Source organism: Ylistrum balloti, unplaced genomic scaffold (genome assembly GCF_031769215.1).
Source record: "Ylistrum balloti isolate Yb309-2 unplaced genomic scaffold, AGI_CSIRO_Ybal_v1 Utg370814, whole genome shotgun sequence".
Lineage (NCBI taxonomy): Eukaryota > Metazoa > Mollusca > Bivalvia > Pectinida > Pectinidae > Ylistrum > Ylistrum balloti.
The window spans coordinates 477,199-501,980 of record NW_026782471.1 but is presented as its reverse complement, the minus strand read 5'-3'; the positions used below and the strand labels follow the sequence as shown (position 1 = coordinate 501,980).

The following is a 24,782-nucleotide window of genomic DNA, read 5'->3' as shown; positions in this document are numbered from 1 at the left end:
AATGCCATACTGTGGTCATCCGTCCGTTGTCCAAACGTTTATGTAAAACGTTATTAGTCATGAACAGCTGAGTGGACTTTGACCAAATTTGGTCAAAATCATGCTTGGTAAAGGGAACTCAATTTTCAAATTCTTAAAGCATTCATCTGAAGGAATGCCTGGATTCTGTGCCATTTTGGTGTGAAACATCCTTGAGTGAAGGAATCAACTTTGTATAAACGGTGGGTCTCGGCCCCTTGGGGCAAGAGAGGAAGTGCCAAGTAATAAAATATTCTCATGATCCTGACCCACTTTTGTCTGAAGCATCCTCATCACTACATCATCAGCATTACATTCTCATCACTACATCCTCATCATCACAACTTCAACACAACATCTTCAATATCAAAACCTCACCAACACAACCTGTATGTCAGGTTATTTAAGGAACCCTATTGGTCTCAATTTTATATTCATATTTTGTTTTACATGTGAATAAAGCTCTTTTACAATCATTTTATCCCGATATCTTTATCAATCACAAGTCTAAACAGACACTGAGAAAGACATAAATTGACCATTAAAATATGAATTCCGTCAATTTCCACGTACACAAAAACTAGGAATCAATTTATTTTCATCAATTAGCTTTTCTCGCTTGATATATAACCATTTCATATACCTGTATGCCAGGTTATTACAGAAACCTATACGTCTCAATTTTATATTTCATTTTACATGTAAATGATGTTCATATTTTCCAATATCGTTGCTGTTACCTTGCAATAAAATATTCAGGTAATTTTGCGTACGAAATAAAGCCTTATTAGATCTAGGAAATACAGGTACAGCTGTGACTGGTGTTAAACGTAAGGTGTCTTAAATCATCGACGACCTCCAGCAGCGATCGACCTAAATGTGCCACACCTAGGACAACACCTATCACGTGACCTGTACACTGGTAGACCTGTCGGCCTACAGAGATAACCAGCAGGTAATACACGGACATCGGTATCTGAATTACAACTGATTAACATTAGAAGTATTGAACAAATGTATGTCTTTCATTTTATAAAGAGAACGATGAAATATTTTGAAAACGAGATTAGCATTGCATGAAATTACATATGTGTAATTATCGTTACTATTATTTTAATTTCAAATACAGTCTGAATTGTCGGTGTCATTGGAAAACGTTTCTTTAATTTGACGGTGATTCTCTACATTATCGCGGGTTTAGAAATACATAACCGGTGAGAGTACTATAAGCTGTCAATGCTTTGAACCACATAACAATAATTAAAGTATATCTCCTATGAGCCCACATTGCAAACCGTCATATCAATTTAATTACATGCCGTTATCATTTTACGACTTACAATGTATCAGTATGATACAAATATAACAAGGACTTTTCTTTAAAGAAAACAATTCTGTGTTGTCTGACACCAAGTACATGTTTACAAATCATATATAAACCAGATTAAAACCAACACTTCAAAACGCTGAATAAAAAAACCCTGATTGAAACAACACTAAATTGATCCTCTTCATCATCGCGCTTTTATCCAGCCCCGCCTACAATGGACAAAGATCGAACTCTCTAATCATGTGACATTCTGCTATATTGTATCAATTACACAGTTATAAGTATTCTTTTAACATGAAAAAGGGGGTCTTGGTGATTGGTCCATATCAAGTGATTGTGTGTGAGAGGCTTTTGTAACGTCAACATTGGATGTTTGTACCGGTGTTGGTTGTAACATTGGATGTTTGTACCGGTGTTGGTTGTAACACTAGATGTTTGTACCAGTGTTGGTTGTAACATTGGATGTTTGTACCGGTGTTGGTTGTAACATTGGATGTTTGTACCGGTGTTGGTTGTAACATTGGATGTTTGTACCGGTGTTGGTTGTAACACTAGATGTTTGTACTGGTGTTGGTTGTAACATTGGATGTTTGTACTGGTGTTGGTTGTAACATTGGATGTTTGTACCGGTGTTGGTTGTAACATTGGATGTTTGTACCGGTGTTGGTTGTAACATTGGATGTTTGTACCGGTGTTGGTTGTAACATTGGATGTTTGTACCGGTGTTGGTTGTAACATTGGATGTTTGTACCGGTGTTGGTTGTAATACTGGATGTTTGTACCGGTGTTGGTTGTAACACTAGATGTTTGTACCGGTGTTTGTTGTAACATTGGATGTTTGTACCAGTGTTGGTTGTAACATTGGATGTTTGTACCGGTGTTGGTTGTAACACTAGATGTTTGTACCGGTGTTGGTTGTAACATTGGATGTTTGTACCGGTGTTGGTTGTAACATTGGATGTTTGTACCGGTGTTGGTTGTAACATTGGATGTTTGTACCGGTGTTGTTTGTACCGGATGTTTGTATCGGTGTTGGTTGTAACATTGGATGTTTGTACCGGTGTTGGTTGTAACATTGGATGTTTGTACCGGTGTTGGTTGTAACATTGGATGTTTGTACCGGTGTTGGTTGTAACATTGGATGTTTGTACCGGTGTTGGTTGTAACATTGGATGTTTGTACCGGTGTTGGTTGTAACATTGGATGTTTGTACCGGTGTTGGTTGTAACATTGGATGTTTGTACCGGTGTTGGTTGTAACATTGCATGCTGGTTCTAGTGTTGGTTGTAACATTGGATGTTTGTACCGGTGTTGGTTGTAACATTGCATGCTGGTTCTAGTGTTGGTTGTAACATTGGATGTTTGTACCGGTGTTGGTTGTAACATTGGATGTTTGTACCGGTGTTGGTTGTAACATTGGATGTTTGTACCGGTGTTGGTTGTAACATTGGATGTTTGTACCGGTGTTGGTTGTAACATTGGATGTTTGTACCGGTGTTGGTTGTAACATTGGATGTTTGTACCGGTGTTGGTTGTAACATTGGATGTTTGTACCGGTGTTGGTTGTAACATTGGATGTTTGTACCGGTGTTGGTTGTAACATTGGATGTTTGTACCGATGTTGGTTGTAACATTGGATGTTTGTACCGGTGTTGGTTGTAACATTGGATGTTTGTACCGGTGTTGGTTGTAACATTGGATGTTTGTACCGGTGTTGGTTGTAACATTGGATGTTTGTACCGGTGTTGGTTGTAACATTGGATGTTTGTACCGGTGTTGGTTGTAACATTGGATGTTTGTACCGGTGTTGGTTGTAACATTGGATGTTTGTACCGGTGTTGGTTGTAACATTGGATGTTTGTACCGGTGTTGGTTGTAACATTGGAACACTGTTTGTACCGGTGTTGGTTGTAACATTGGATGTTTGTACCGGTGTTGGTTGTAACATTGGATGTTTGTACCGGTGTTGGTTGTAACACTAGATGTTTGTACCGGTGTTGGTTGTAACATTGGATGTTTGTACCGGTGTTGGTTGTAACATTGGATGTTTGTACCGGTGTTGGTTGTAACATTGGTGTTTAACATTACCGGTGTTGGTTGTAACATTGGATGTTTGTACCGGTGTTGGTTGTAACACTAGATGTTTGTACCGGTGTTGGTTGTAACATTGGATGTTTGTACCGGTGTTGGTTGTAACATTGGATGTTTGTACCGGTGTTGGTTGTAACATTGGATGTTTGTACCGGTGTTGGTTGTAACACTAGATGTTTGTACCGGTGTTGGTTGTAACATTGGATGTTTGTACCGGTGTTGGTTGTAACATTGGATGTTTGTACCGGTGTTGGTTGTAACACTAGATGTTTGTACCGGTGTTGGTTGTAACATTGGATGTTTGTACCGGTGTTGGTTGTAACATTGGATGTTTGTACCGGTGTTGGTTGTAACACTAGATGTTTGTACCGGTGTTGGTTGTAACATTGGACGTTTGTACCGGTGTTGGTTGTAACATTGGATTGGATGTTTGTACCGGTGTTGGTTGTAACATTGGATGTTTGTACCGGTGTTGGTTGTAACATTGGATGTTTGTACCGGTGTTGGTTGTAACATTGGATGTTTGTACCGGTGTTGGTTGTAACATTGGATGTTTGTACCGGTGTTGGTTGTAACATTGGATGTTTGTACCGGTGTTGGTTGTAACATTGGATGTTTGTACCGGTGTTGGTTGTAACACTAGATGTTTGTACCGGTGTTGGTTGTAACATTGGATGTTTGTACCGGTGTTGGTTGTAACATTGGATGTTTGTACCGGTGTTGGTTGTAACATTGGATGTTTGTACCGGTGTTGGTTGTAACATTGGATGTTTGTACCGGTGTTGGTTGTAACATTGGATGTTTGTACCGGTGTTGGTTGTAACATTGGATGTTTGTACCGGTGTTGGTTGTAACATTGGATGTTTGTACCGGTGTTGGTTGTAACATTGGATGTTTGTACCGGTGTTGGTTGTAACATTGGATGTTTGTACCGGTGTTGGTTGTAACATTGGATGTTTGTACCGGTGTTGGTTGTTGTACATTGGATGTTTGTACCGGTGTTGGTTGTAACATTGGATGTTTGTACCGGTGTTGGTTGTAACATTGGATGTTTGTACCGGTGTTGGTTGTAACATTGGATGTTTGTACCGGTGTTGGTTGTAACATTGGATGTTTGTACCGGTGTTGGTTGTAACATTGGATGTTTGTACCGGTGTTGGTTGTAACATTGGATGTTTGTACCGGTGTTGGTTGTAACATTGGATGTTTGTACCGGTGTTGGTTGTAACATTGGATGTTTGTACCGGTGTTGGTTGTAACATTGGATGTTTGTACCGGTGTTGGTTGTAACATTGGATGTTTGTACCGGTGTTGGTTGTAACATTGGATGTTTGTACCGGTGTTGGTTGTAACATTGGATGTTTGTTCTAGTGTTGGTTGTAACACTAGATGTTTGTACCGGTGTTGGTTGTAACATTGGATGTTTGTACCGGTGTTGGTTGTAACATTGGATGTTTGTACCGGTGTTGGTTGTAACATTGGATGTTTGTACCGGTGTTGGTTGTAACATTGGATGTTTGTACCGGTGTTGGTTGTAACATTGGATGTTTGTACCGGTGTTGGTTGTAACATTGGATGTTTGTACCGGTGTTGGTTGTAACATTGGATGTTTGTACCGGTGTTGTACCGGTTGGTTGTAACATTGGATGTTTGTACCGGTGTTGGTTGTAACATTGGATGTTTGTACCGGTGTTGGTTGTAACATTGGATGTTTGTACCGGTGTTGGTTGTAACATTGGATGTTTGTACCGGTGTTGGTTGTAACATTGGATGTTTGTACCGGTGTTGGTTGTAACATTGGATGTTTGTACCGGTGTTGGTTGTAACATTGGATGTTTGTACCGGTGTTGGTTGTAACACTAGATGTTTGTACCGGTGTTGGTTGTAACATTGGATGTTTGTACCGGTGTTGGTTGTAACATTGGATGTTTGTACCGGTGTTGGTTGTAACATTGGATGTTTGTACCGGTGTTGGTTGTAACATTGGATGTTTGTACCGGTGTTGGTTGTAACATTGGATGTTTGTACCGGTGTTGGTTGTAACATTGGATGTTTGTACCGGTGTTGGTTGTAACATTGGATGTTTGTACCGGTGTTGGTTGTAACGTTGGATGTTTGTACCGGTGTTGGTTGTAACATTGGATGTTTGTACCGGTGTTGGTTGTAACACTAAATGTTTGTACCGGTGTTGGTTGTAACATTGGATGTTTGTACCGGTGTTGGTTGTAACATTGGATGTTTGTACCGGTGTTGGTTGTAACATTGGATGTTTGTACCGGTGTTGGTTGTAACACTAGATGTTTGTACCGGTGTTGGTTGTAACATTGGATGTTTGTACCGGTGTTGGTTGTAACATTGGATGTTTGTACCGGTGTTGGTTGTAACATTGGATGTTTGTACCGGAGTTCGTTGTAGCAATAGAAGGGTGTACCGGTGATGGTTGTAACATTGGATGTTTGTACCGGTGTTGGTTGTAACATTGGATGTTTGTACCGGTGTTGGTTGTAACATTGGATGTTTGTACCGGTGTTGGTTGTAACATTGGATGTTTGTACCGGTGTTGGTTGTAACATTGGATGTTTGTACCGGTGTTGGTTGTAACATTGGATGTTTGTACCGGTGTTGGTTGTAACATTGGATGTTTGTACCGGTGTTGGTTGTAACATTGGATGTTTGTACCGGTGTTGGTTGTAACATTGGATGTTTGTACCGGTGTTGGTTGTAACATTGGATGTTTGTACCGGTGTTGGTTGTAACATTGGATGTTTGTACCGGTGTTGGTTGTAACACTAGATGTTTGTACCGGTGTTGGTTGTAACATTGGATGTTTGTACCGGTGTTGGTTGTAACATTGGATGTTTGTACCGGTGTTGGTTGTAACATTGGATGTTTGTACCGGTGTTGGTTGTAACATTGGATGTTTGTACCGGTGTTGGTTGTAACACTGGATGTTTGTACCGGTGTTGGTTGTAACATTGGATGTTTGTACCGGTGTTGGTTGTAACATTGGATGTTTGTACTGGTGTTGGTTGTAACATTGGATGTTTGTACCGGTGTTGGTTGTAACACTGGATGTTTGTACCGGTGTTGGTTGTAACATTGGATGTTTGTACCGGTGTTGGTTGTAACGTTGTAACATTGGATGTTTGTACCGGTGTTGGTTGTAACACTAGATGTTTGTATCGGTGTTGGTTGTAACATTATATGTTTGTACCGGTGTTGGTTGTAACATTATATGTTTGTACCGGTGTTGGTTGTAACATTGGATGTTTGTACCGGTGTTGGTTGTAACACTAGATGTTTGTACCGGTGTTGGTTGTAACATTGGATGTTTGTACCGGTGTTGGTTGTAACACTAGATGTTTGTACCGGTGTTGGTTGTAACATTGGATTGTACCGGTGTTGGTTGTAACATTGGATGTTTGTACCGGTGTTGGTTGTAACATTGGATGTTTGTACCGGTGTTGGTTGTAACACTAGATGTTTGTACCGGTGTTGGTTGTAACACTAGATGTTTGTACCGGTGTTGGTTGTAACATTGGATGTTTGTACCGGTGTTGGTTGTAACACTAGATGTTTGTACTGGTGTTGGTTGTAACACTAGATGTTTGTACCGGTGTTGGTTGTAACATTGGATGTTTGTACTGGTGTTGAGAAAACTTTCCACTTCAATGCCCTTATCTTATATATATATTCGTGTACACAAAATCTCAATTACACAGTTTCAGTGATAAATTGTTATATTATATCAGAATATATTATTTACAACATATCAGATTGAAATCGGTATTGCCTAAATGAGATCCCAAGTTGATCAAGAAGATATACACTTTGAACTGCTTCATTCATGGTTTTACCGAAGCGTGTTTTTGCAAGATTTTTACATCTACATTGAACACGACACATGCTGTATATCAAGTTATTGAGGCCGTACCGCGTCGCAATCCGATGTACAATGTATATTTCAGTTCTATTTCTTTGTGTTAGGATGACAATGCACAAACACTTGCATACAGTAACTGCTTTTCATTTACGTTTGCACAAAATGGTCCTCCACATGATGTTCAGTGAGTTAGCCACCAAATATCTAAAAACAAATCCGCTTCGAAATGACTGCCTGTTTGATAACCACAGCGAATACATCAAAATGAATAAGCAGATAAATTAATGAAACAGAAATACGCTTTAAATATAAGTGGTGCTCAACTGATACACGAATAAATTGATTTGTATTTCAGAACTATTTTAAACGGAAAAAATGTATGACCACCAAGTAAGTACATCTTCCATAATATGACAATATCGTCTCCGTAAAATATCATTTTGATACATTTGATTAGCTGTGTTTAGAGTTAGAATGTTCTGTTTAGAGACAAGACACCATTTTGTATACCTCTATTTTATCAATATCATATACATTGTACCTAAACATTATGTGACTAACACTAGACATGTTCTCCATTGGTGGGCGGTCACTTGTACTCCTTATCAAATACATTGATTTAGTGTTTATTTCTAACTTGTTTTAACTTGATCTGTTTATATGAGAAACATCTCACAGTTTAGGCTGTTTATATGAGAAACGTCTCACAGTTTAGGCTGTTTATATGAGAAACGTCTCACAGTTTAAGCTGTTTATATGAGAAACATCTCACAGTTTAGGCTGTTTATATGAGAAACGTCTCACAGTTTAAGCTGTTTATATGAGAAACGTCTCACAGTTTAAGCTGTTTATATGAGAAACGTCTCACAGTTTAAGCTGTTTATATGAGAAACATCTCACAGTTTAAGCTGTTTATATGAGAAACATCTCACAGTTTAGGCTGTTTATATGAGAAACGTCTCACAGTTTAAGCTGTTTATATGAGAAACGTCTCATAGTTTAGGCTGTTTATATGAGAAACGTCTCACAGTTTAAGCTGTTTATATGAGAAACGTCTCACAGTTTAGGCTGTTTATATGAGAAACATCTCACAGTTTAAGCTGTTTATATGAGAAACGTCTCACAGTTTAGGCTGTTTATATGAGAAACGTCTCACAGTTTAAGCTGTTTATATGAGAAACATCTCACAGTTTAGGCTGTTTATATGAGAAACGTCTCACAGTTTAGGCTGTTTATATGAGAAACGTCTCACAGTTTAGGCTGTTTATATGAGAAACATCTCACAGTTTAGGCTGTTTATATGAGAAACGTCTCACAGTTTAGGCTGTTTATATGAGAAACGTCTCACAGTTTAGGCTGTTTATATGAGAAACGTCTCACAGTTTAGGCTGTTTATATGAGAAACATCTCACAGTTTAAGCTGTTTATATGAGAAACGTCTCACAGTTTAGGCTGTTTATATGAGAAACGTCTCACAGTTTAGGCTGTTTATATGAGAAACGTCTCACAGTTTAGGCTGTTTATATGAGAAAAGTCTCACAGTTCAGGCTGTTTATATGAGAAACATCTCACAATTTAAGCTGTTTATATGAGAAACGTCTCACAGTTTAAGCTGTTTATATGAGAAACGTCTCACAGTTTAGGCTGTTTATATGGGAAACGTCTCACAGTTTAGGCTGTTTATATGGGAAACGTCTCACAGTTTAGGCTGTTTATATGGGAAACGTCTCACAGTTTAGGCTGTTTATATGGGAAACGTCTCACAGTTTAGGCTGTTTATATGGGAAACGTCTCACAGTTTAGGCTGTTTATATGAGAAACGTCTCACAGTTTAGGCTGTTTATATGAGAAACGTCTCACAGTTTAAGCTGTTTATATGAGAAACGTCTCACAGTTTAGGCTGTTTATATGAGAAACGTCTCACAGTTTAGGCTGTTTATATGAGAAACGTCTCACAGTTTAAGCTGTTTATATGAGAAACATCTCACAATTTAAGCTGTTTATATGAGAAACGTCTCACAGTTTAAGCTGTTTATATGAGAAGCATCTCACAGTTTAAGCTGTTTATATGAGAAAAATCTCACTATTTGATCTGTTTATATGAGAAACATCTCACAGTTTAAGCTGTTTATATGAGAAAAATCTCACGATTTGATCTGTTTATATGAGAATCGTATCCGTTGACTATTATTGAACTTATAAACATGTTGTTGTATAGTTTTTAACTTCTCGTCAGTGGCCCTTGAAACGTGTCTCCAATCTACTAATCATTTGTTTTATCACAGCTGTTACACTGGACCTATTGTATGGACATGAAATTGTTGTCAAGCAATTGAGAAATGAGGAAATCTATATCTAGTCATTAATGGAAGGGAACATGAAGAAAATGTACAATACAATGTGTATGTAAGGAAACTAAACTTGTAGGTATAAGGAAACCTGTATTTGTGATACAATACAATGTATATGTAAGGAAACTAAACTTGTAGGTATAAGGAAAACTGTATTTGTGATACAATACAATGTATATGTAAGGAAACTAAACTTGTAGGCATAAGGAAAACTGTATTTGTTTGTGATACAATACAATGTATATGTAAGGAAACTAAACTTGTAGGTATAAGGAAACCTGTATTTGTGATACAATACAATGTATATGTAAGGAAACTAAACTTGTAGGAATAAGGAAAACTGTATTTGTTTGTGATACAATACAATGTATATGTAAGGAAACTAAACTTGTAGGTATAAGGAAACCTGTATTTGTGATACAATACAATGTATATGTAAGGAAACTAAACTTGTAGGTATAAGGAAACCTGTATTTGTGATACAATACAATGTATATGTAAGGAAACTAAACTTGTAGGAATAAGGAAAACTGTATTTGTTTGTGATACAATACAATGTATATGTAAGGAAACTAAACTTGTAGGTATAAGGAAAACTGTATTTGTGATACAATACAATGTATATGTAAGGAAACTAAACTTGTAGGTATAAGGAAACCTGTATTTGATTGTGATACAATACAATGTGTATGTAAGGAAACTAAACTTGTAGGTATAAGGAAAACTGTATTTGTGATACAATATAATGTGTATGTAAGGAAACTAAACTTGTAGGTATAAGGAAACCTGTATTTGTGATACAATACAATGTATATGTAAGGAAACTAAACTTGTAGGTATAAGGAAACCTGTATTTGTTTGTGATACAATACAATGTGTATGTAAGGAAACTAAACTTGTAGGTATAAGGAAAACTGTATTTGTGATACAATACAATGTGTATGTAAGGAAACTAAACTTGTAGGTATAAGGAAACCTGTATTTGATTGTGATACAATACAATGTGTATGTAAGGAAACTAAACTTGTAGGTATAAGGAAAACTGTATTTGTGATACAATACAATGTGTATGTAAGGAAACTAAACTTGTAGGTATAAGGAAAACTGTATTTGTGATACAATACAATGTGTATGTAAGGAAACTAAACTTGTAGGTATAAGGAAAACTGTATTTGTGATACAATACAATGTATATGTAAGGAAACTAAACTTGTAGGTATAAGGAGACCTGTATTTGTTTTGAGAGGAGCTCATGAATCGTAAAAAAATCAACTGTGATGATAATATATATTCATTTATCTCTGAGTGCTCTTAGTATACAACTAATTTTTTAAAGGTCTGAGTTGTCAAGTCAAAACCTGTCTACATAAATGTTAGAGTTTATCAGGAAGCTAAAATCGCTTTAGTGGTTGTGTTTGGGTAAGATACTTAACTTCTCTGGATTAAAGAGACATCGCAGAATATACCCGTAAGAAGAAATAGTTGGATGAGATTCGGGGTCCGTCTGAGACAATCCCAAGGTAGTAGATAGAGTAAAACAAACTTTTCAATCATCAGTTCCCAAAAACGTCATCTGGATACAACGCAGTAAGTCGGTACTAAATATGGACGAGGGGCCCCATAGTCCCTCGCACATCTAGATGTTTTGAATAAAGCGTAGCCGAATCGACTTTCATGAGATAGTCTTCTGCTACCAGCTGATGAACGTGTGGAAGAATTCGATCTCATCTTACTATAATCTTATTGCCATCTTATCATACCACTGTGTTGTATTTAAGATGACACATGTATATACTACAGCCGAAAAGTCGCGTAATTTTATTACCAACTCGTACACTGTAATCATCTATACAAAACACACGCTTTACGCTGGTCATCTGTTTGATGAAGGCGACTGTGTAGGCATCTAAACGTCACTTATAATTTACAGTGTTTGTTACGTAAAGGCCTTCTATTCGATAACTCATTACAAACCAGAGGAAAATGGTCCGTGATGCTTATCACCGTATATTCTACTGAAGAAAAATAAGCATTATGATATCTAAAGTGCAAATAAACTATTATTGATATTTTTCATTGAAATATATTGTTCAGTAAAGCTGTCCGCGTAAACTTTGTCGTCAAGTTATCTGAACGATAAAAATCAATCATTGTTGGTTTCCTAGTTACTCGACTGTGAACAGCTGTTGCTCAGCGAGATAAGATGGGACGGCGGTCTAATAAGATGCATATGTGGCAATACACGTATTGATGAAATAGGTGACGCGTTTTGTTAAACTCGATCAGTTGTCATTTTCAAGAAATCTACAAACAAAAAAATGAATTGCGTGATGTAAAGTAGCGGGGACGCGGAGAGGAATTATATAAGTATTCATACTGACTGATAAAACCTAGTAATGTAAGTATATAAGTAATCAGGGTTTGACTTTGTGATGAAGCATTTCATAATCTTTGTCGTGATTTCTATAGCAGAGTAAAACTTGAGGAGTGAAACATGTTATCATACAGTACAATGGTCAAGATTACTAGAAGCAATGGAGTTTCTCTATGGGGAGCTGAAGTCGGTTTACACGATGGTAGATCACGTCTATGGGTAGATCAAATATGTCCGTAAGTTGTGTGATCACGTCTATGGGTAGATTAAATATGTCCGTTAGTTGCGTGATCAAGTCTATGGGTTCATCAAATATGTCCATTAGTTGTGTGATCACGTCTATGGGTAGATCAAATATGTCCGTTAGTTGTGTGATCACGTCTATGGGTAGATCAAATATGTCCGTTAGTTGCGTGATCACGTCTACGGGTTCATCAAATATGTCCATTAGTTGTGTGATCACGTCTATGGGTAGATCAAATATGCCCATTAGTTGTGTGATCACGTCTATGGGTAGATCAAATATGTCCGTTAGTTGTGTGATCACGTCTATGGGTAGATCAAATATGTCCGTTAGTTGCGTGATCACGTCTATGGGTTCATCAAATATGTCCATTAGTTGTGTGATCACGTCTATGGTTTGCTTAAACATGGATATAAATTGTTTTAACTTGTCTATGGGTTTTTATAATGTTTGTGTCGACTGCTAGATTACTTTCTTTGGGTCATCAGATGATGTCTAGTAAAGGTTTGATTATGTCTATGGGATGTGTAATTGATAATTTCCGTAGACAGAACAATCTGTCCTAGATACGAAATGTCACTTCAGCATTTCAACATCATGACATCCACAATGTCATACACCAGTCTACATATGTAACGTTAGCATGCATACAGGAAAATGATAAATATATGGTAGCTATATCTGGTGTATATCAACGTTAAACATAAATGTGATTATCATGTTGTACAATGTTATTGTATATCAATGGAATGAAAAATTAATACAACTGTATTTACTATACTTAATCACAAGTTTGGATTGTTAGAATATGTAAGCGATTTTACAAACCTAAGCTTGATATAGTTTAGTACAGGTTTACGATAGATAAGATGTTTTTGTACATGTAATGTGATAATATGCTATATTAAATTTCCATTCTATCATATAATACATTTTATGATGAACATAAATAATATTGATATCTTTGATACTATTATTGTTTTCTTATTGCGAAGACATAAAATTCTCATTTAGGCAAATAGTCGCTTATTTAGTTTGTGTTTCAGAAAATCATCAAGTCAACACTTTGTAATAACAGTAAAATGGATTCTACTTCCAGATTACCCAGAATGCCACGAATGCGTTTAAAGAAACACGTTAAAAATCTAGGCGTGTTATGTTTCTTTTTGTGGTGTGTGTGGTTTTTTATTTATCGTGATTTTACAAACAATGATAATACTCGGAAGACTGAAGTAGAACTGGAACAATCGCATCAACTCGGTGTAATTAAACCTGACGGTCAAAAACAAACAGAAAACCTAAGGGAAGATCCATTAGAGCCACAACCCAGAAATAATGACGTGGCAAATAATGTGCTCAAAAATAAAGATCAAAATGCTGGCCTTAACAAAAGGAATGACATGAAAGAGGAAGATAAAGTCGTTGAAAAAATACAAGAGGATGTTCCGAAGAAAAATCTCGTTATAAACGGCGGAAAGGATACCAAAGATGAAGTTGTACCATCTGGACCAGGTGAGCGAATACAATATTTGTCTATTCAGATATCGATCGATCATTTAACATCTGGAATGCATATTCTAGATCGAAAATAAACTATTTCCGACTTTTTTGAATTTATGAATTTAATGCAGTTACCGCCCTTAGTTAATACGTGTCCTTCATGCCATATCTTATGCTAATGAAGCATTTTTCCAATATATTTCGTCCGTTGTGATATTGATGGATGTTAGCTAGTATGTTGAAATTAAAATTTGACTGAGATATTAAAATCAATGCTAAATCTTGTAATATACTAGAGCTTCAAATCAAATATTTTTGGAGTGGATTTTATTGAAGCATGAAATTATTGCTTTATTTGACAGTTATAAGTGACTTGATTGAAAAGATGCCCGTCCTGGCACACGAAATTCCACTTGACATATGAAATTTTACAGTACAGCCAAATACACCCTGTAATTTCATTACTGTCTCATACACTGTATACTTCATACTGATCATTTGTCTGAATAAAAAGACAGTGTAGTCCTCAAAACGTATCACATCAATTTCGAACGGTTGTGATACAGGAACATCTATTCAACATACATTACCAAACCTGAATGAAATATTTCGAGAAGTTAAAGTGACTCCTGTTTATGTACATAAACATGAAAATGGATTAAACCAGTGATAACTGATCCTAATGCCTTTTTTTCTATTTAAAGGTGAGTTAGGGGACGGTGTAAATATTGATGAAAAGTCACTGACCCCCGAGGAAAAGAAAAAGTACAAAAAAGGATGGAAAAACAATGCCTTCAATGAATATGTCAGTGATATGATTTCATTAGACAGGTCCTTGGAGGATACACGAGATCCAGAGTAAGTAGGAAGATATGTGCTGTCAAATAATTTTCGTTTAGCATCATTTTCATGGTTTTTCGAAGGTATTTTTTCGTGGACAGTTGATTTCGTGGATATTACTTATTTTGATATATCATGGACTTATACATTCTTGGATTTAGAGTACCCACGAAATCAACGAAAATAATTCCTCCGCGAAAATTAATGTGATTACAGTATATAACTATGATTTATCTGCCATTTCTCTTGTATGATATTATAGGTTACATACCAACGTAGGAAATATACTCAACGTTTTCTATTATCATGAAGAAAAACACAATTATTTAATTTCCTCTTTCCTTCTTCAGATAGAATTTTATTTGTAATGTTGTGTTGGGTCAATATTGTGCTCCTTAACTTTGAAACCTCTTTCATGTTCCTGTCAAGATATCTTGGTTAAGGTATCATGATTAGCTTAGTGTGGATTTGTTTAGTTTCCGTTTTTGTCGCTGAGTTAGACTATCACTATATACCTTCTATCACGTTTCATGTCATTGTTCTTTTTGTTACCTTTATTAATGTCAATGATTTTCTGTATCGGTAAAACTGAAAGTCTCACATGTTTATTGTCAGTGGACGAAAATGTACTGCAAGTTATGAAAGGTGACCGATAAGTAACCATGATGTTGTACCGATAAAGCACACCGTACGTCTATTTATTTGATTAAAATAGCTAATGTGTCCTCGGTGATTAAGTGGGGAAATGGAAATTGAAGACATGACAAGGGGACTTTTGTTTCTTTTATTATTAGATATAGATATCATATGGGTGAAAGGTTAAAATTGTCATTATTTAAAACAAATTTGAAGTAGCTTTGCATCATTGATAGATGCAAAACGAAAAGAACAAAAGTAAGTAAATAAAAACATAAACTCAAACAAACTAACATAGATAAACAATAGAACAAAAACGAAAACAAATGTATTCACTCTCTTATCTACTTTCAGATGTAAAACCATGGTATACAGTAATTTGCCAGACGCGAGTGTCATTGTGACATTTCATAACGAGGCTTGGTCTGTGTTACTAAGGAGTGTCCATAGCATTATAAACCGTACCCCACCGGAACTACTGAAGGAGGTCATCCTTGTAGATGATTTTTCGGACATGCGTAAGAAAAGCATAACGCTTTCAACGTTTTGAAATTTATGAGTAAAAGCTCTATTGAGCTATCACTTCAATATCAAAGACACGGTTCTGTATTTCATCCAATTTATCCTCAATTGTTACTCAAACATCACTGTTTGAATAGTTTGAACAACAGGTACTCGTTTATTTCACAATATTTTAATATGAAAACAATAAGAATATAAAGTGATATAAAATTTCTTACTGGCAGGACTAGGAAAAAATGTAAATATGAAATAAATGTATAAAATTGTGATTGCATGTACTTATTTTTTATTTTAAATTTGTCTTAAAACATCGTAATTGACGCAACAGATTGCGTTGTGTCAGGTACCTGGATGTATTAATGATTTATGCTACTTTTAATGTTTTAAGCACATCTGCATACCCCACTGGAAGAATATATGAGTCGATATGAAAAGGTTAAAATAGTGAGAGCCAGCAAAAGGGAAGGACTGATCAGAACAAGACTTCTTGGCTACAACAGCGCCTCCGGAACTGTCCTTGTGTATCTTGATTCCCATATAGAATGCTCGGATGGTATATACTATAATCACTTTAAAATAAAATATTTTTGTTGGACAAAACAAAAATGAAACTCCCCAAAACATTGATGATTTTACAGTGTAAGAAATAATTAGCTATTTTTAAAGAATTTTCTAACTTTAAAAGTGAAATTCGGTTGATTGGAAATATTTAATTGATATTTGATTAAGAAGGTCAAGAACTTCCGCCTTAAATCAATGACATTTATCACATTTATGAATGACGACGAAACCTTTCAAGATGTTTCCTTAGTTGAGCAATTCCTCCTGTTGTATATATATTCGTCCATTCCAAAAGTACATATATAGTATACGTTAATGAATAATATGACATAGATATGTCGACCAATTTATTGTTGCCGTCCATGTGTTATGAATTGTAAACAGATAACACATCCTTATACTAGTCATTTGAACAATGTTTCTAAATGTTTAACAAATTTCTATCTCTCTCTATGTATCGGGGAATTTTCCTGAAGAAATAGTGATTTGATAATCATCTTTTTTGTTTATACATAGCTTTAAGAAAGACTTTATTTTTTTGGTCTTCAGGTTGGATTGAGCCACTGCTAGATCCCATCGCTCGTGACAAGACGACCTCAGTTACACCTATAATTGATGTGATTGATTTCACAACATTCCGCTTCAAAATCGGTAAAGCAAAAGACGTACAGGTCGGAGGATTTGACTGGTCACTCGTGTTTAACTGGCACATCATACCAGAGTCTGAAAGGGCGCGTCGTAATTTTAAAGACTATTTACCAGCAAGGTACGGCCTATTAATTTGTAACTAAATAACAAGAACAGTGTATGGATTAAATTGACTGCTGTTGATGAAAATAATGACTTAGACTGCATCATACAGCTGTTTTTCCTTCCAGGACTCTCGTTATTGATACCAAGTGCTTTAAACGGTTATCTGCATTATACATTTTTTAAAGTGTTTATCACTTAAAATCATATAGCTTTTAATTCACGGACGTCGTATGACGAGGTTTCTATTTCCAAGTTGGTGCTATTTTTGTTTGGATTTTTAGTCGCTATATTTGTGGGTGAAATAACATCGCTAATATAAATGCACTGACAAGAAATGAGGAAAAGCGAAAGGAATTCGTTTTGATGATGTAAAGTTTTCTTATGAAAAACAATATACAGTGCACATGCACATTCATACGTATGTGCATTTGTATATGTACACATGCCACTCGGTCGTTAATCAAATCAGTAAAACAACAAGAAAATACCAACATTTCAACATAATCATTGTTCAAACTCAAATTCAAACCATGAACTAAAGAAAGATTTACAAAGTATAAAGAAGTAAACTATACAAGGAGAATAAGACCAGTAAAACAGTAATTATCATCTACTCCATCGTCAACACCAGCCATTTATTACATTCGTGCTTGTATCTGTTGGACAAAGTCCTACTGAAAACGGTTGAAATGCCGTATTTGAAGAATACACAGGGTAGGTAAACACGTGTTATTGTTTGACAGGTCTCCTACCATGGCAGGGGGTCTGTTTGCGATCAGTCGAGAATATTTCACTGAAATTGGAACATACGACGAAGGAATGAATATTTGGGGAGCTGAAAATTTGGAAATATCATTCAGGGTAATACTTTGCTAACCCAAATTGCTGAACTATTATTCAGGGTTTTTATTCATATAATTAATATGAAAACAACAGAAATATCCTTTTAAAATTTTTGATAGAATAAAGCTTCAATGTCATTCAAGGTCGTTTCTTAAACAGCCGAGGTAGTAAGTGCTGACTATCAATATTATAAAGAACGACAGTAATAATTGTTTCGATAAAATGTAAAATATTTTATCTTCTATAATCAAATAACAAGCAATTTGACTTCTTTTGCATTCGGTGATCCTTTTCTGAAATGATTGCTATAAAATCTTGACTATGTTGGCCCTATGCATTTGTGTGATGACGTCATGCATTCTGTCTCTTGATACTAGATATGGATGTGTGGAGGAACACTTCTTACCGCCCCATGTTCCCATGTCGGACATATATTCCGGAAACGTTCCCCGTACACCTGGCCAGGAAAAAATATCCTGTTACGCAATAACCTTCGTTTGGCTGAGGTGTGGCTCGATGACTTCAAGACCTATTACTACGACAGATTATCTGCAACAGCTGTAAGAATAATTATTAAATTAATTTGGTAAAAGCAAGGAAGGTACATACCTTGATCATAGTTCATTTACAATAGGTAGAATAACTCATTTTACTATATATGTAATCTAGATAATACCGCTAGTAATGTTGGGTACACGGATTTAACAACATTAAAACACTTGAAATTAAATCGATCAAATTAGCAAATGGTTATGTTGAAGTACTTTTCCATATTTTTACAAAACATCAACAATGAATATGTAAAACATCTACATATCTCTAGTTACTGCTAGTTACTTCATTTTGAGCTTTATCAATACTTCAATATTTCACTTAATCTTATAGTATTGTCATAATTGTTTTTGCGGAAGATTGATTTTCATTTTTCCTTTCAGAATATTTTATTGTCATGGTGTTATTGACAGTAGGAATTGGGCAACAGGTAGAGCCTATGAAAGCCCTCTCCTTACAGTGCATAAACAAGTATACAGACACATCAATCAAAATTAGAGATAACAGATAATAATAATATTAGGAATAAGAATGTAGAAGATAGATTCAAATGGATGATTATATAACCGAAATGCAAAATAGGCATCACCATCGTTTGTATTATTGAGTTCCAGAACAGTAACATAAACTAAAAAATACAAATTAGGTATCACAAGATATTACAAGACTGGGTCAAAATATGTCCATTTGTGGTGGGACAGGCTGCAGGTTCAAACAGTCCATTTGCACATAATCCTGAGCTGAGTCCCTAAAATGGACAGGCGGACCCACACTTGAGACATCAAATACAAATGAGAGATAGAAAAGATAGAAGTATAGAATGGGATGTACATTTGCTAAAATAGGCGACCAGTGTCAGTTATGAATCTCTGAACTATATCAAGAATAAATTTATTCATGTTTGCATCAAGTATAGGAGAACCTTTGAGAAATGTATCAATTGTAGGAGGTATAGAATCACTAAGGTCAGAAAGGGAATTAAAGAGGAGTTGTCTCTGGTTAGTAAAGAAGGGACAGTGGAAAAATAAGTGGGTACAATCTTCAACTGGGTGGCCACAGTTACAGGCAGGGTTATCTTTAAGGTGGGAATTGAATAAATCAAAATTCAAATTACTTGCAGAGTTTCTTAGTTGACATAAAATTATGTTAGTTTTTCTTTGTCCTTTATATTTGAAAGTATCATTACAGTGGAAAGGAGGAATGGTAGCTTGCTGTGATAAAAAAGATTTTTTTTATCGCATAAATAGAAGTTAATGAGGGATACAGACAAGATGGGCCATTCCATTCATTCATGAGTTTTGGAAAGAAGCTAGTGCTATAATGACAAGTTTTTGTATGGGGCACATCAAACAATCTATTGTGTCGAAGTGGATAAGGAGCATTATTATTGTTTATAAAAGGTTGGATAGAGTCAAATACATGAGGAGGGCATCTGTTATTTAAAATCTTTTAAAAAATGGATATTTTGATGTAAATGTCTTCTTTTAGCTAAGGGTATTAATCCAGACTCATTATATAGAATTGCATGACTGGTGCCCCGTCTTAGGCCAGTTATAATGTGAATTGCCTCTAATTGAACTGATTCTAAGATGTTGCATTCCCTTTCTGTGCAATTAGCCCAAACTATATCAGCATATTCTAAAATAGGACGAATAAATGTAATATATATTAATTCAAGTGACTTTCTGTCAATTTTGTACTTTAACATTCTAAGTACATTTATTCGTTTATAAGCTTTCTCATAGATAGAGTTTATTGATTTTCATTGAATTGGAGAGTACTTTAGATCCACAAATTTATGTATCCGTGAAATGATAAATAGATAAAGGTTGCGTAATGGTACTAGTGGAGTGTGTAAGATATTTGACGAAATCGAAGAACACGTGTATGTTCGGAAAACCACGAAAATATAAGACTCTACAGTAGGACAGAGTGCATTATAAGTTATAATGGCTGGGTTTTTTTTTTTGTGTGTGTGTTTTTACAGATAAATGAAACAAATTATGGAGATATATCGGAGAGGAAAGCTCTAAGAAAACGGCTGAATTGCAAAAGTTTCTCATGGTTTTTAAAAAATGTGTTTCCAGAAATATACATTCCAGGAAATTCTTATGCTTCCGGAGAGGTAAGTTTGTGTAAACGAATTACTCAAAATGTTTGTTATAGTATATACATGTTAAAACAATCTGTCAGAACATTTGTTTTCTCGTGGGCTACCAATCTGTCGTAATATTACATTCATTGCAAATGTAAATGGCACAGCATTAAAGTCACTGTCTATTTGTGAGCTAGAATTAAAATGCACCTGAAAAACTGATGTCGGTTGTGAGAATCTTTGAAAACCTAGTCTCCAAAACATAGATAAATAGATTCTGATCACTGTTTTATTATTTCAAAAGTCTTTGTGAAAGAAAACATTTACTTTATGTCGTGTTGTCCTATGTTTCATTACAGACAAAATGTTAGCGTTTTATTTGTATGTGATAACCCTTTAGAAGTAAGAAATTAATTGTTTGTTGCAGGTATCCAGTGTGATGTAATCATATTGGTTTTCTTAACAATACATTGATTCTTTTAAAGTACTAAGCCAGATATACAGTTATTTAATTAACTGACACGGAAATATGACGGCCAACATATAGAACAATATTATAGTGTTAATAAGGACCTGACTTTAAAATCAAACGTATCTTAATAAGTAACATGTATAGCAGTGAGGTTTGAGAATATTTTAACGTGTTCCGGTGCATCAAGAATCTTATATATGATATACCATTTTGTATGACATGACAGGTAAAATAACTTGATTATTAAAATCAGTTTTACTTTGCTAAATGATTATGTTACATTCTGTATTTAACAGATACGAAACAAGGCGAAACCTATTTGTTTGGATGGAGTAGACAAAGCTGAAGCTGGTGTTATTCTAAAAGCGTATCCCTGTCATAATCTGGGGGGAAACCAGGTAACACAACTGTTTTGTTAGTGTTTTTACACCCTCTATACTCCTGGGGTAAGGACACTTTCGCTATCTTCACCATTGGAACATTTCCTGGCAAATTTGAAAATTCTATGCAAGACACCTCGTGGATAGGCTGAGAATACTTGTTTGATCCTTTGATGTACATCAAACGAATCTCGAGGTCGCATATTGGTATGTTTCATTGGCTTTGAAGTTGAGTGTCGCTCCTTTGGGGTCCCTAATAAGTATCAAAGTGCGCCTGATCATGAAACCTGCTCTGGACCAGACAAATTTTTTCACCTGTGCCTCAGATGTTTCCAGGAAATGCTACAGGTGTACAGATAACGATAGTGACCTTAACCCCTGGAGAGTCGAGGATGGTGGATTTAGGATGTCAAAATACATGTTTTCAGCTGGATGTCTTTATTTACAAAGAAATATGCAGATATTATACCTTCAGTCGAAAAGTATTAAATTTCAAATTTTACAATACTTAATTGATAATTGGTTAAACGCAGTTGTCCTTTCATTCCTAGTTATTCTGATTAAAAAAGTTAAAGAACATGAAAATTTAGATTTCATGAAGAATGTTTTGTCTAAGTAATGTTTCCCTTCATCCTTCAGTATAAATTGCATATCTATATAACAAAGAAATATTTTAATTGCAATGTTCATCTGTTTTTGGTAGATTATCCGAGCCTCTAATCATTTGTCGATATTCTGTATCCACATCATGATAAAAAAAAACAAAATAAAAAATGTATGAATTTACAATTTGATATTAAACTTAACGTTATATATGTTAATATTTTCTGCATTTGTCAATTATATACATCAAATTTTCATGGATGTAATCAATGAAACGACGAGTTATTTACATTTATGTTAAATCATTTATTCATAACATTCTAATTATTTCAATTAATAGTTCTGGCTTTACATGAAGGACCGTTCGTTCAGACGGGATGTTTTATGTTTCGACTATTTTACTCCAAAGAAAGAAATACATCTTATTCCATGTCATGGAATGCGTGGAAACCAAGAATGGGAATATAGAGAAGTGAGTTGCTATTTTAGATACAATAATGATCATTTAGAATTATGTAAGTACATTACATGTAACAGAAGGTGACACTCAGGTATAACCTATTAACTATATCATTAAGATTATCAAAATCGGATATCACTTACAGATGACAATAAGTGATCATGTTACCTAGAGTTAAGATTATTTTCAAATGTTTTTAGAAGTAAATGATTAAATTATTTGAAAATCGAGCAAAAATATTTTGTTAAAGTTTAAACGCACAAAGGATTAAACATGGAAAAATCAGAGAAAAATACAGAAAGACCACGAATAACAATAATAAATATGTCAAAGCTGTTACGCAAGGGAAACCATCTTCTACTTCAGTGATGGCAACCGCTGTGTAGACTGAAAAAGATGCTTTATCATGCATGATGTTTTAAAGAAAGTATAGCCACGTAAACATTAAACCTCTTAACATTTGGTCGGAAAAAGCATTCAAATGATAAATTTCATGGACAATAATTCTGGCCTGTAGTCTTTCTTTGTAACTTGTGACGAAATATGTTTTTGGACGATTGTAAAAGTAAGATGACATTGCAAAATGATTTTAGTACTTGTCATGTCTAAATAATTCTTTTTATTCCATCCTCAGGACAATACTATATACCACGTAAATACCAAAAAGTGCATCACGCTGGCATTTGATGGTAGTTCTGTGTTAATGGAGGAATGCAGGGGCACAGAAAATCAGTTGTGGGCAATGAAAAGAAAATCAGCAAAGGGGCCAATTATTTAATTGAAGTCCGTATTATTCATGTAATTCTGAGTTGTTATTTGTGTTGGTTGTGTGGTGAAATTGTCATTAATAGCTGAATTTTTAGCCCGGCACACAAACCATAAGATAGGAAAACTTTTTGATAATTCTATGTCTGTAGGTTATGTTCTGCACCATGATAGAAATGTCAAGTGAAATTATAAAGGTATTTTAATGTAAACTCAAAAGGTATGGCAGATGACACGTGACATTGTGTAGCCCTACTTATTACATTGTGTAGAATTACAATTGATATTTAGTAAACATGACATTGTGTAGACATAAATTCATTCGAATACAGCTCAGAAAAAACCAAATGTACCTGACGCTATTCTAAAATTATCAGATGTATGAAAATAACGAAATCTAATCACGTGACTGCAGCACTTCACCGTCTAGATTTTGACATTTGTTTTGATTGCTTTGGATGTTCCTTAGCCGCCTCCGAAGCATCAAAATTTAGATCACTGACGAGTCCTAAAAGGACGAAACATCTATGTGATGCATTTTAATTCATTGTTTGACTATACTGTATCTAAGTCTTAACTATGAAAAGGTGTTATTCACTTTTGCTTTCTGTACAATCATTGTGTAGACCAACATAATTATGTGTTGACTTACATAGACTCATGCATGCTATTTTGTAGACTGATGGCAGTTTCTTTAAGATGGTATTGTGTAGACTCACGTATGACATTTTGAATACTCACAAAATGAAATCGTGAAGATTAAAGTATGACTTTGCAGTTCATGGTAAAGGCGTCCCAATTGATATTCTGACATTTTGTGAACTAAAATCTAAAATTTTATTGATTCAATGAATGTGATTGCAAATTATGTTAATAAATAATTCTGTTATACGAGACAATACCTTATCCAGTGTAAGACAGGATGCTGTCTATAGGCTACCCTTTACAGATTATATTGTATAGGGATATATCATACATCAAACCTGTACAAAATCAATATAAGGAATATCAAATATCTGTTCCTACCATAATGTCTATTAATAAATGTTAAGTTTTGACACTGCGTTTGGTCTTTTTTCTCGTCATCAGCATTAGAACAGTTGTTTGTGAGATGACGTTTACACTTACATTAAAAATAATCATATTTTGTACAGGTATTCAGATTGTGTAAGTCACTATATTATACCTGATTTTTATTGAATATGACATTGTAATTCTAATTTGTAATGTTAAAGTCATAGTATTTAGATAAAGTAAATTGTCACCAAAGATGTTAAACATATACTGTTCCGTTTAGTTTCTCCTCGCATCCTATAGCTTTTATGCTAACGTAAGATTTTACTCGGAAGAAATATGTGTATTTCCAGAAACACATCAGAATATGAAGCAATATGAATATTTACATAATTTTCGACGTCCGTTTCTACATTAAGTTAAAAAGGGGAAAAAAGGCGATAGACAAATATCATAAATTTTAATTTCTATTGAGTTTGTAACAATTGTGAAAAA

General features: G+C 35.1%; 1 protein-coding gene across 1 annotated transcript; it reads left to right on the top strand.

The window, feature by feature from the left end:
* The first annotated feature begins 13,400 nt into the window (after positions 1–13,400).
* LOC132558708 (polypeptide N-acetylgalactosaminyltransferase 5-like) lies at positions 13,401–23,286 on the top strand. The gene is made up of 11 exons (XM_060223301.1): positions 13,401–13,803; positions 14,496–14,649; positions 15,622–15,785; positions 16,178–16,342; positions 16,900–17,116; positions 17,847–17,964; positions 18,324–18,506; positions 20,486–20,623; positions 21,362–21,463; positions 22,389–22,520; positions 23,143–23,286. The coding sequence occupies exons 1-11, from the start codon at positions 13,401–13,403 to the stop codon at positions 23,284–23,286; spliced, it is 1,920 nt and encodes a 639-aa protein (XP_060079284.1).
* Positions 23,287–24,782: the final 1,496 nt, after the last annotated feature.

Excerpts from the sequence above, each read along its gene's own strand:
- LOC132558708 (XM_060223301.1), top strand. The coding sequence starts at position 13,401 with ATGCCACGAATGCGTTTAAAGAAACACGTTAAAAATCTAGGCGTGTTA. Across the intron at positions 17,117-17,846 it reads AAAGACTATTTACCAGCAAG|GTCTCCTACCATGGCAGGGG; the intron begins GTACGGCCTATT and ends ATTGTTTGACAG. Across the intron at positions 22,521-23,142 it reads AAGAATGGGAATATAGAGAA|GACAATACTATATACCACGT; the intron begins GTGAGTTGCTAT and ends TTCCATCCTCAG.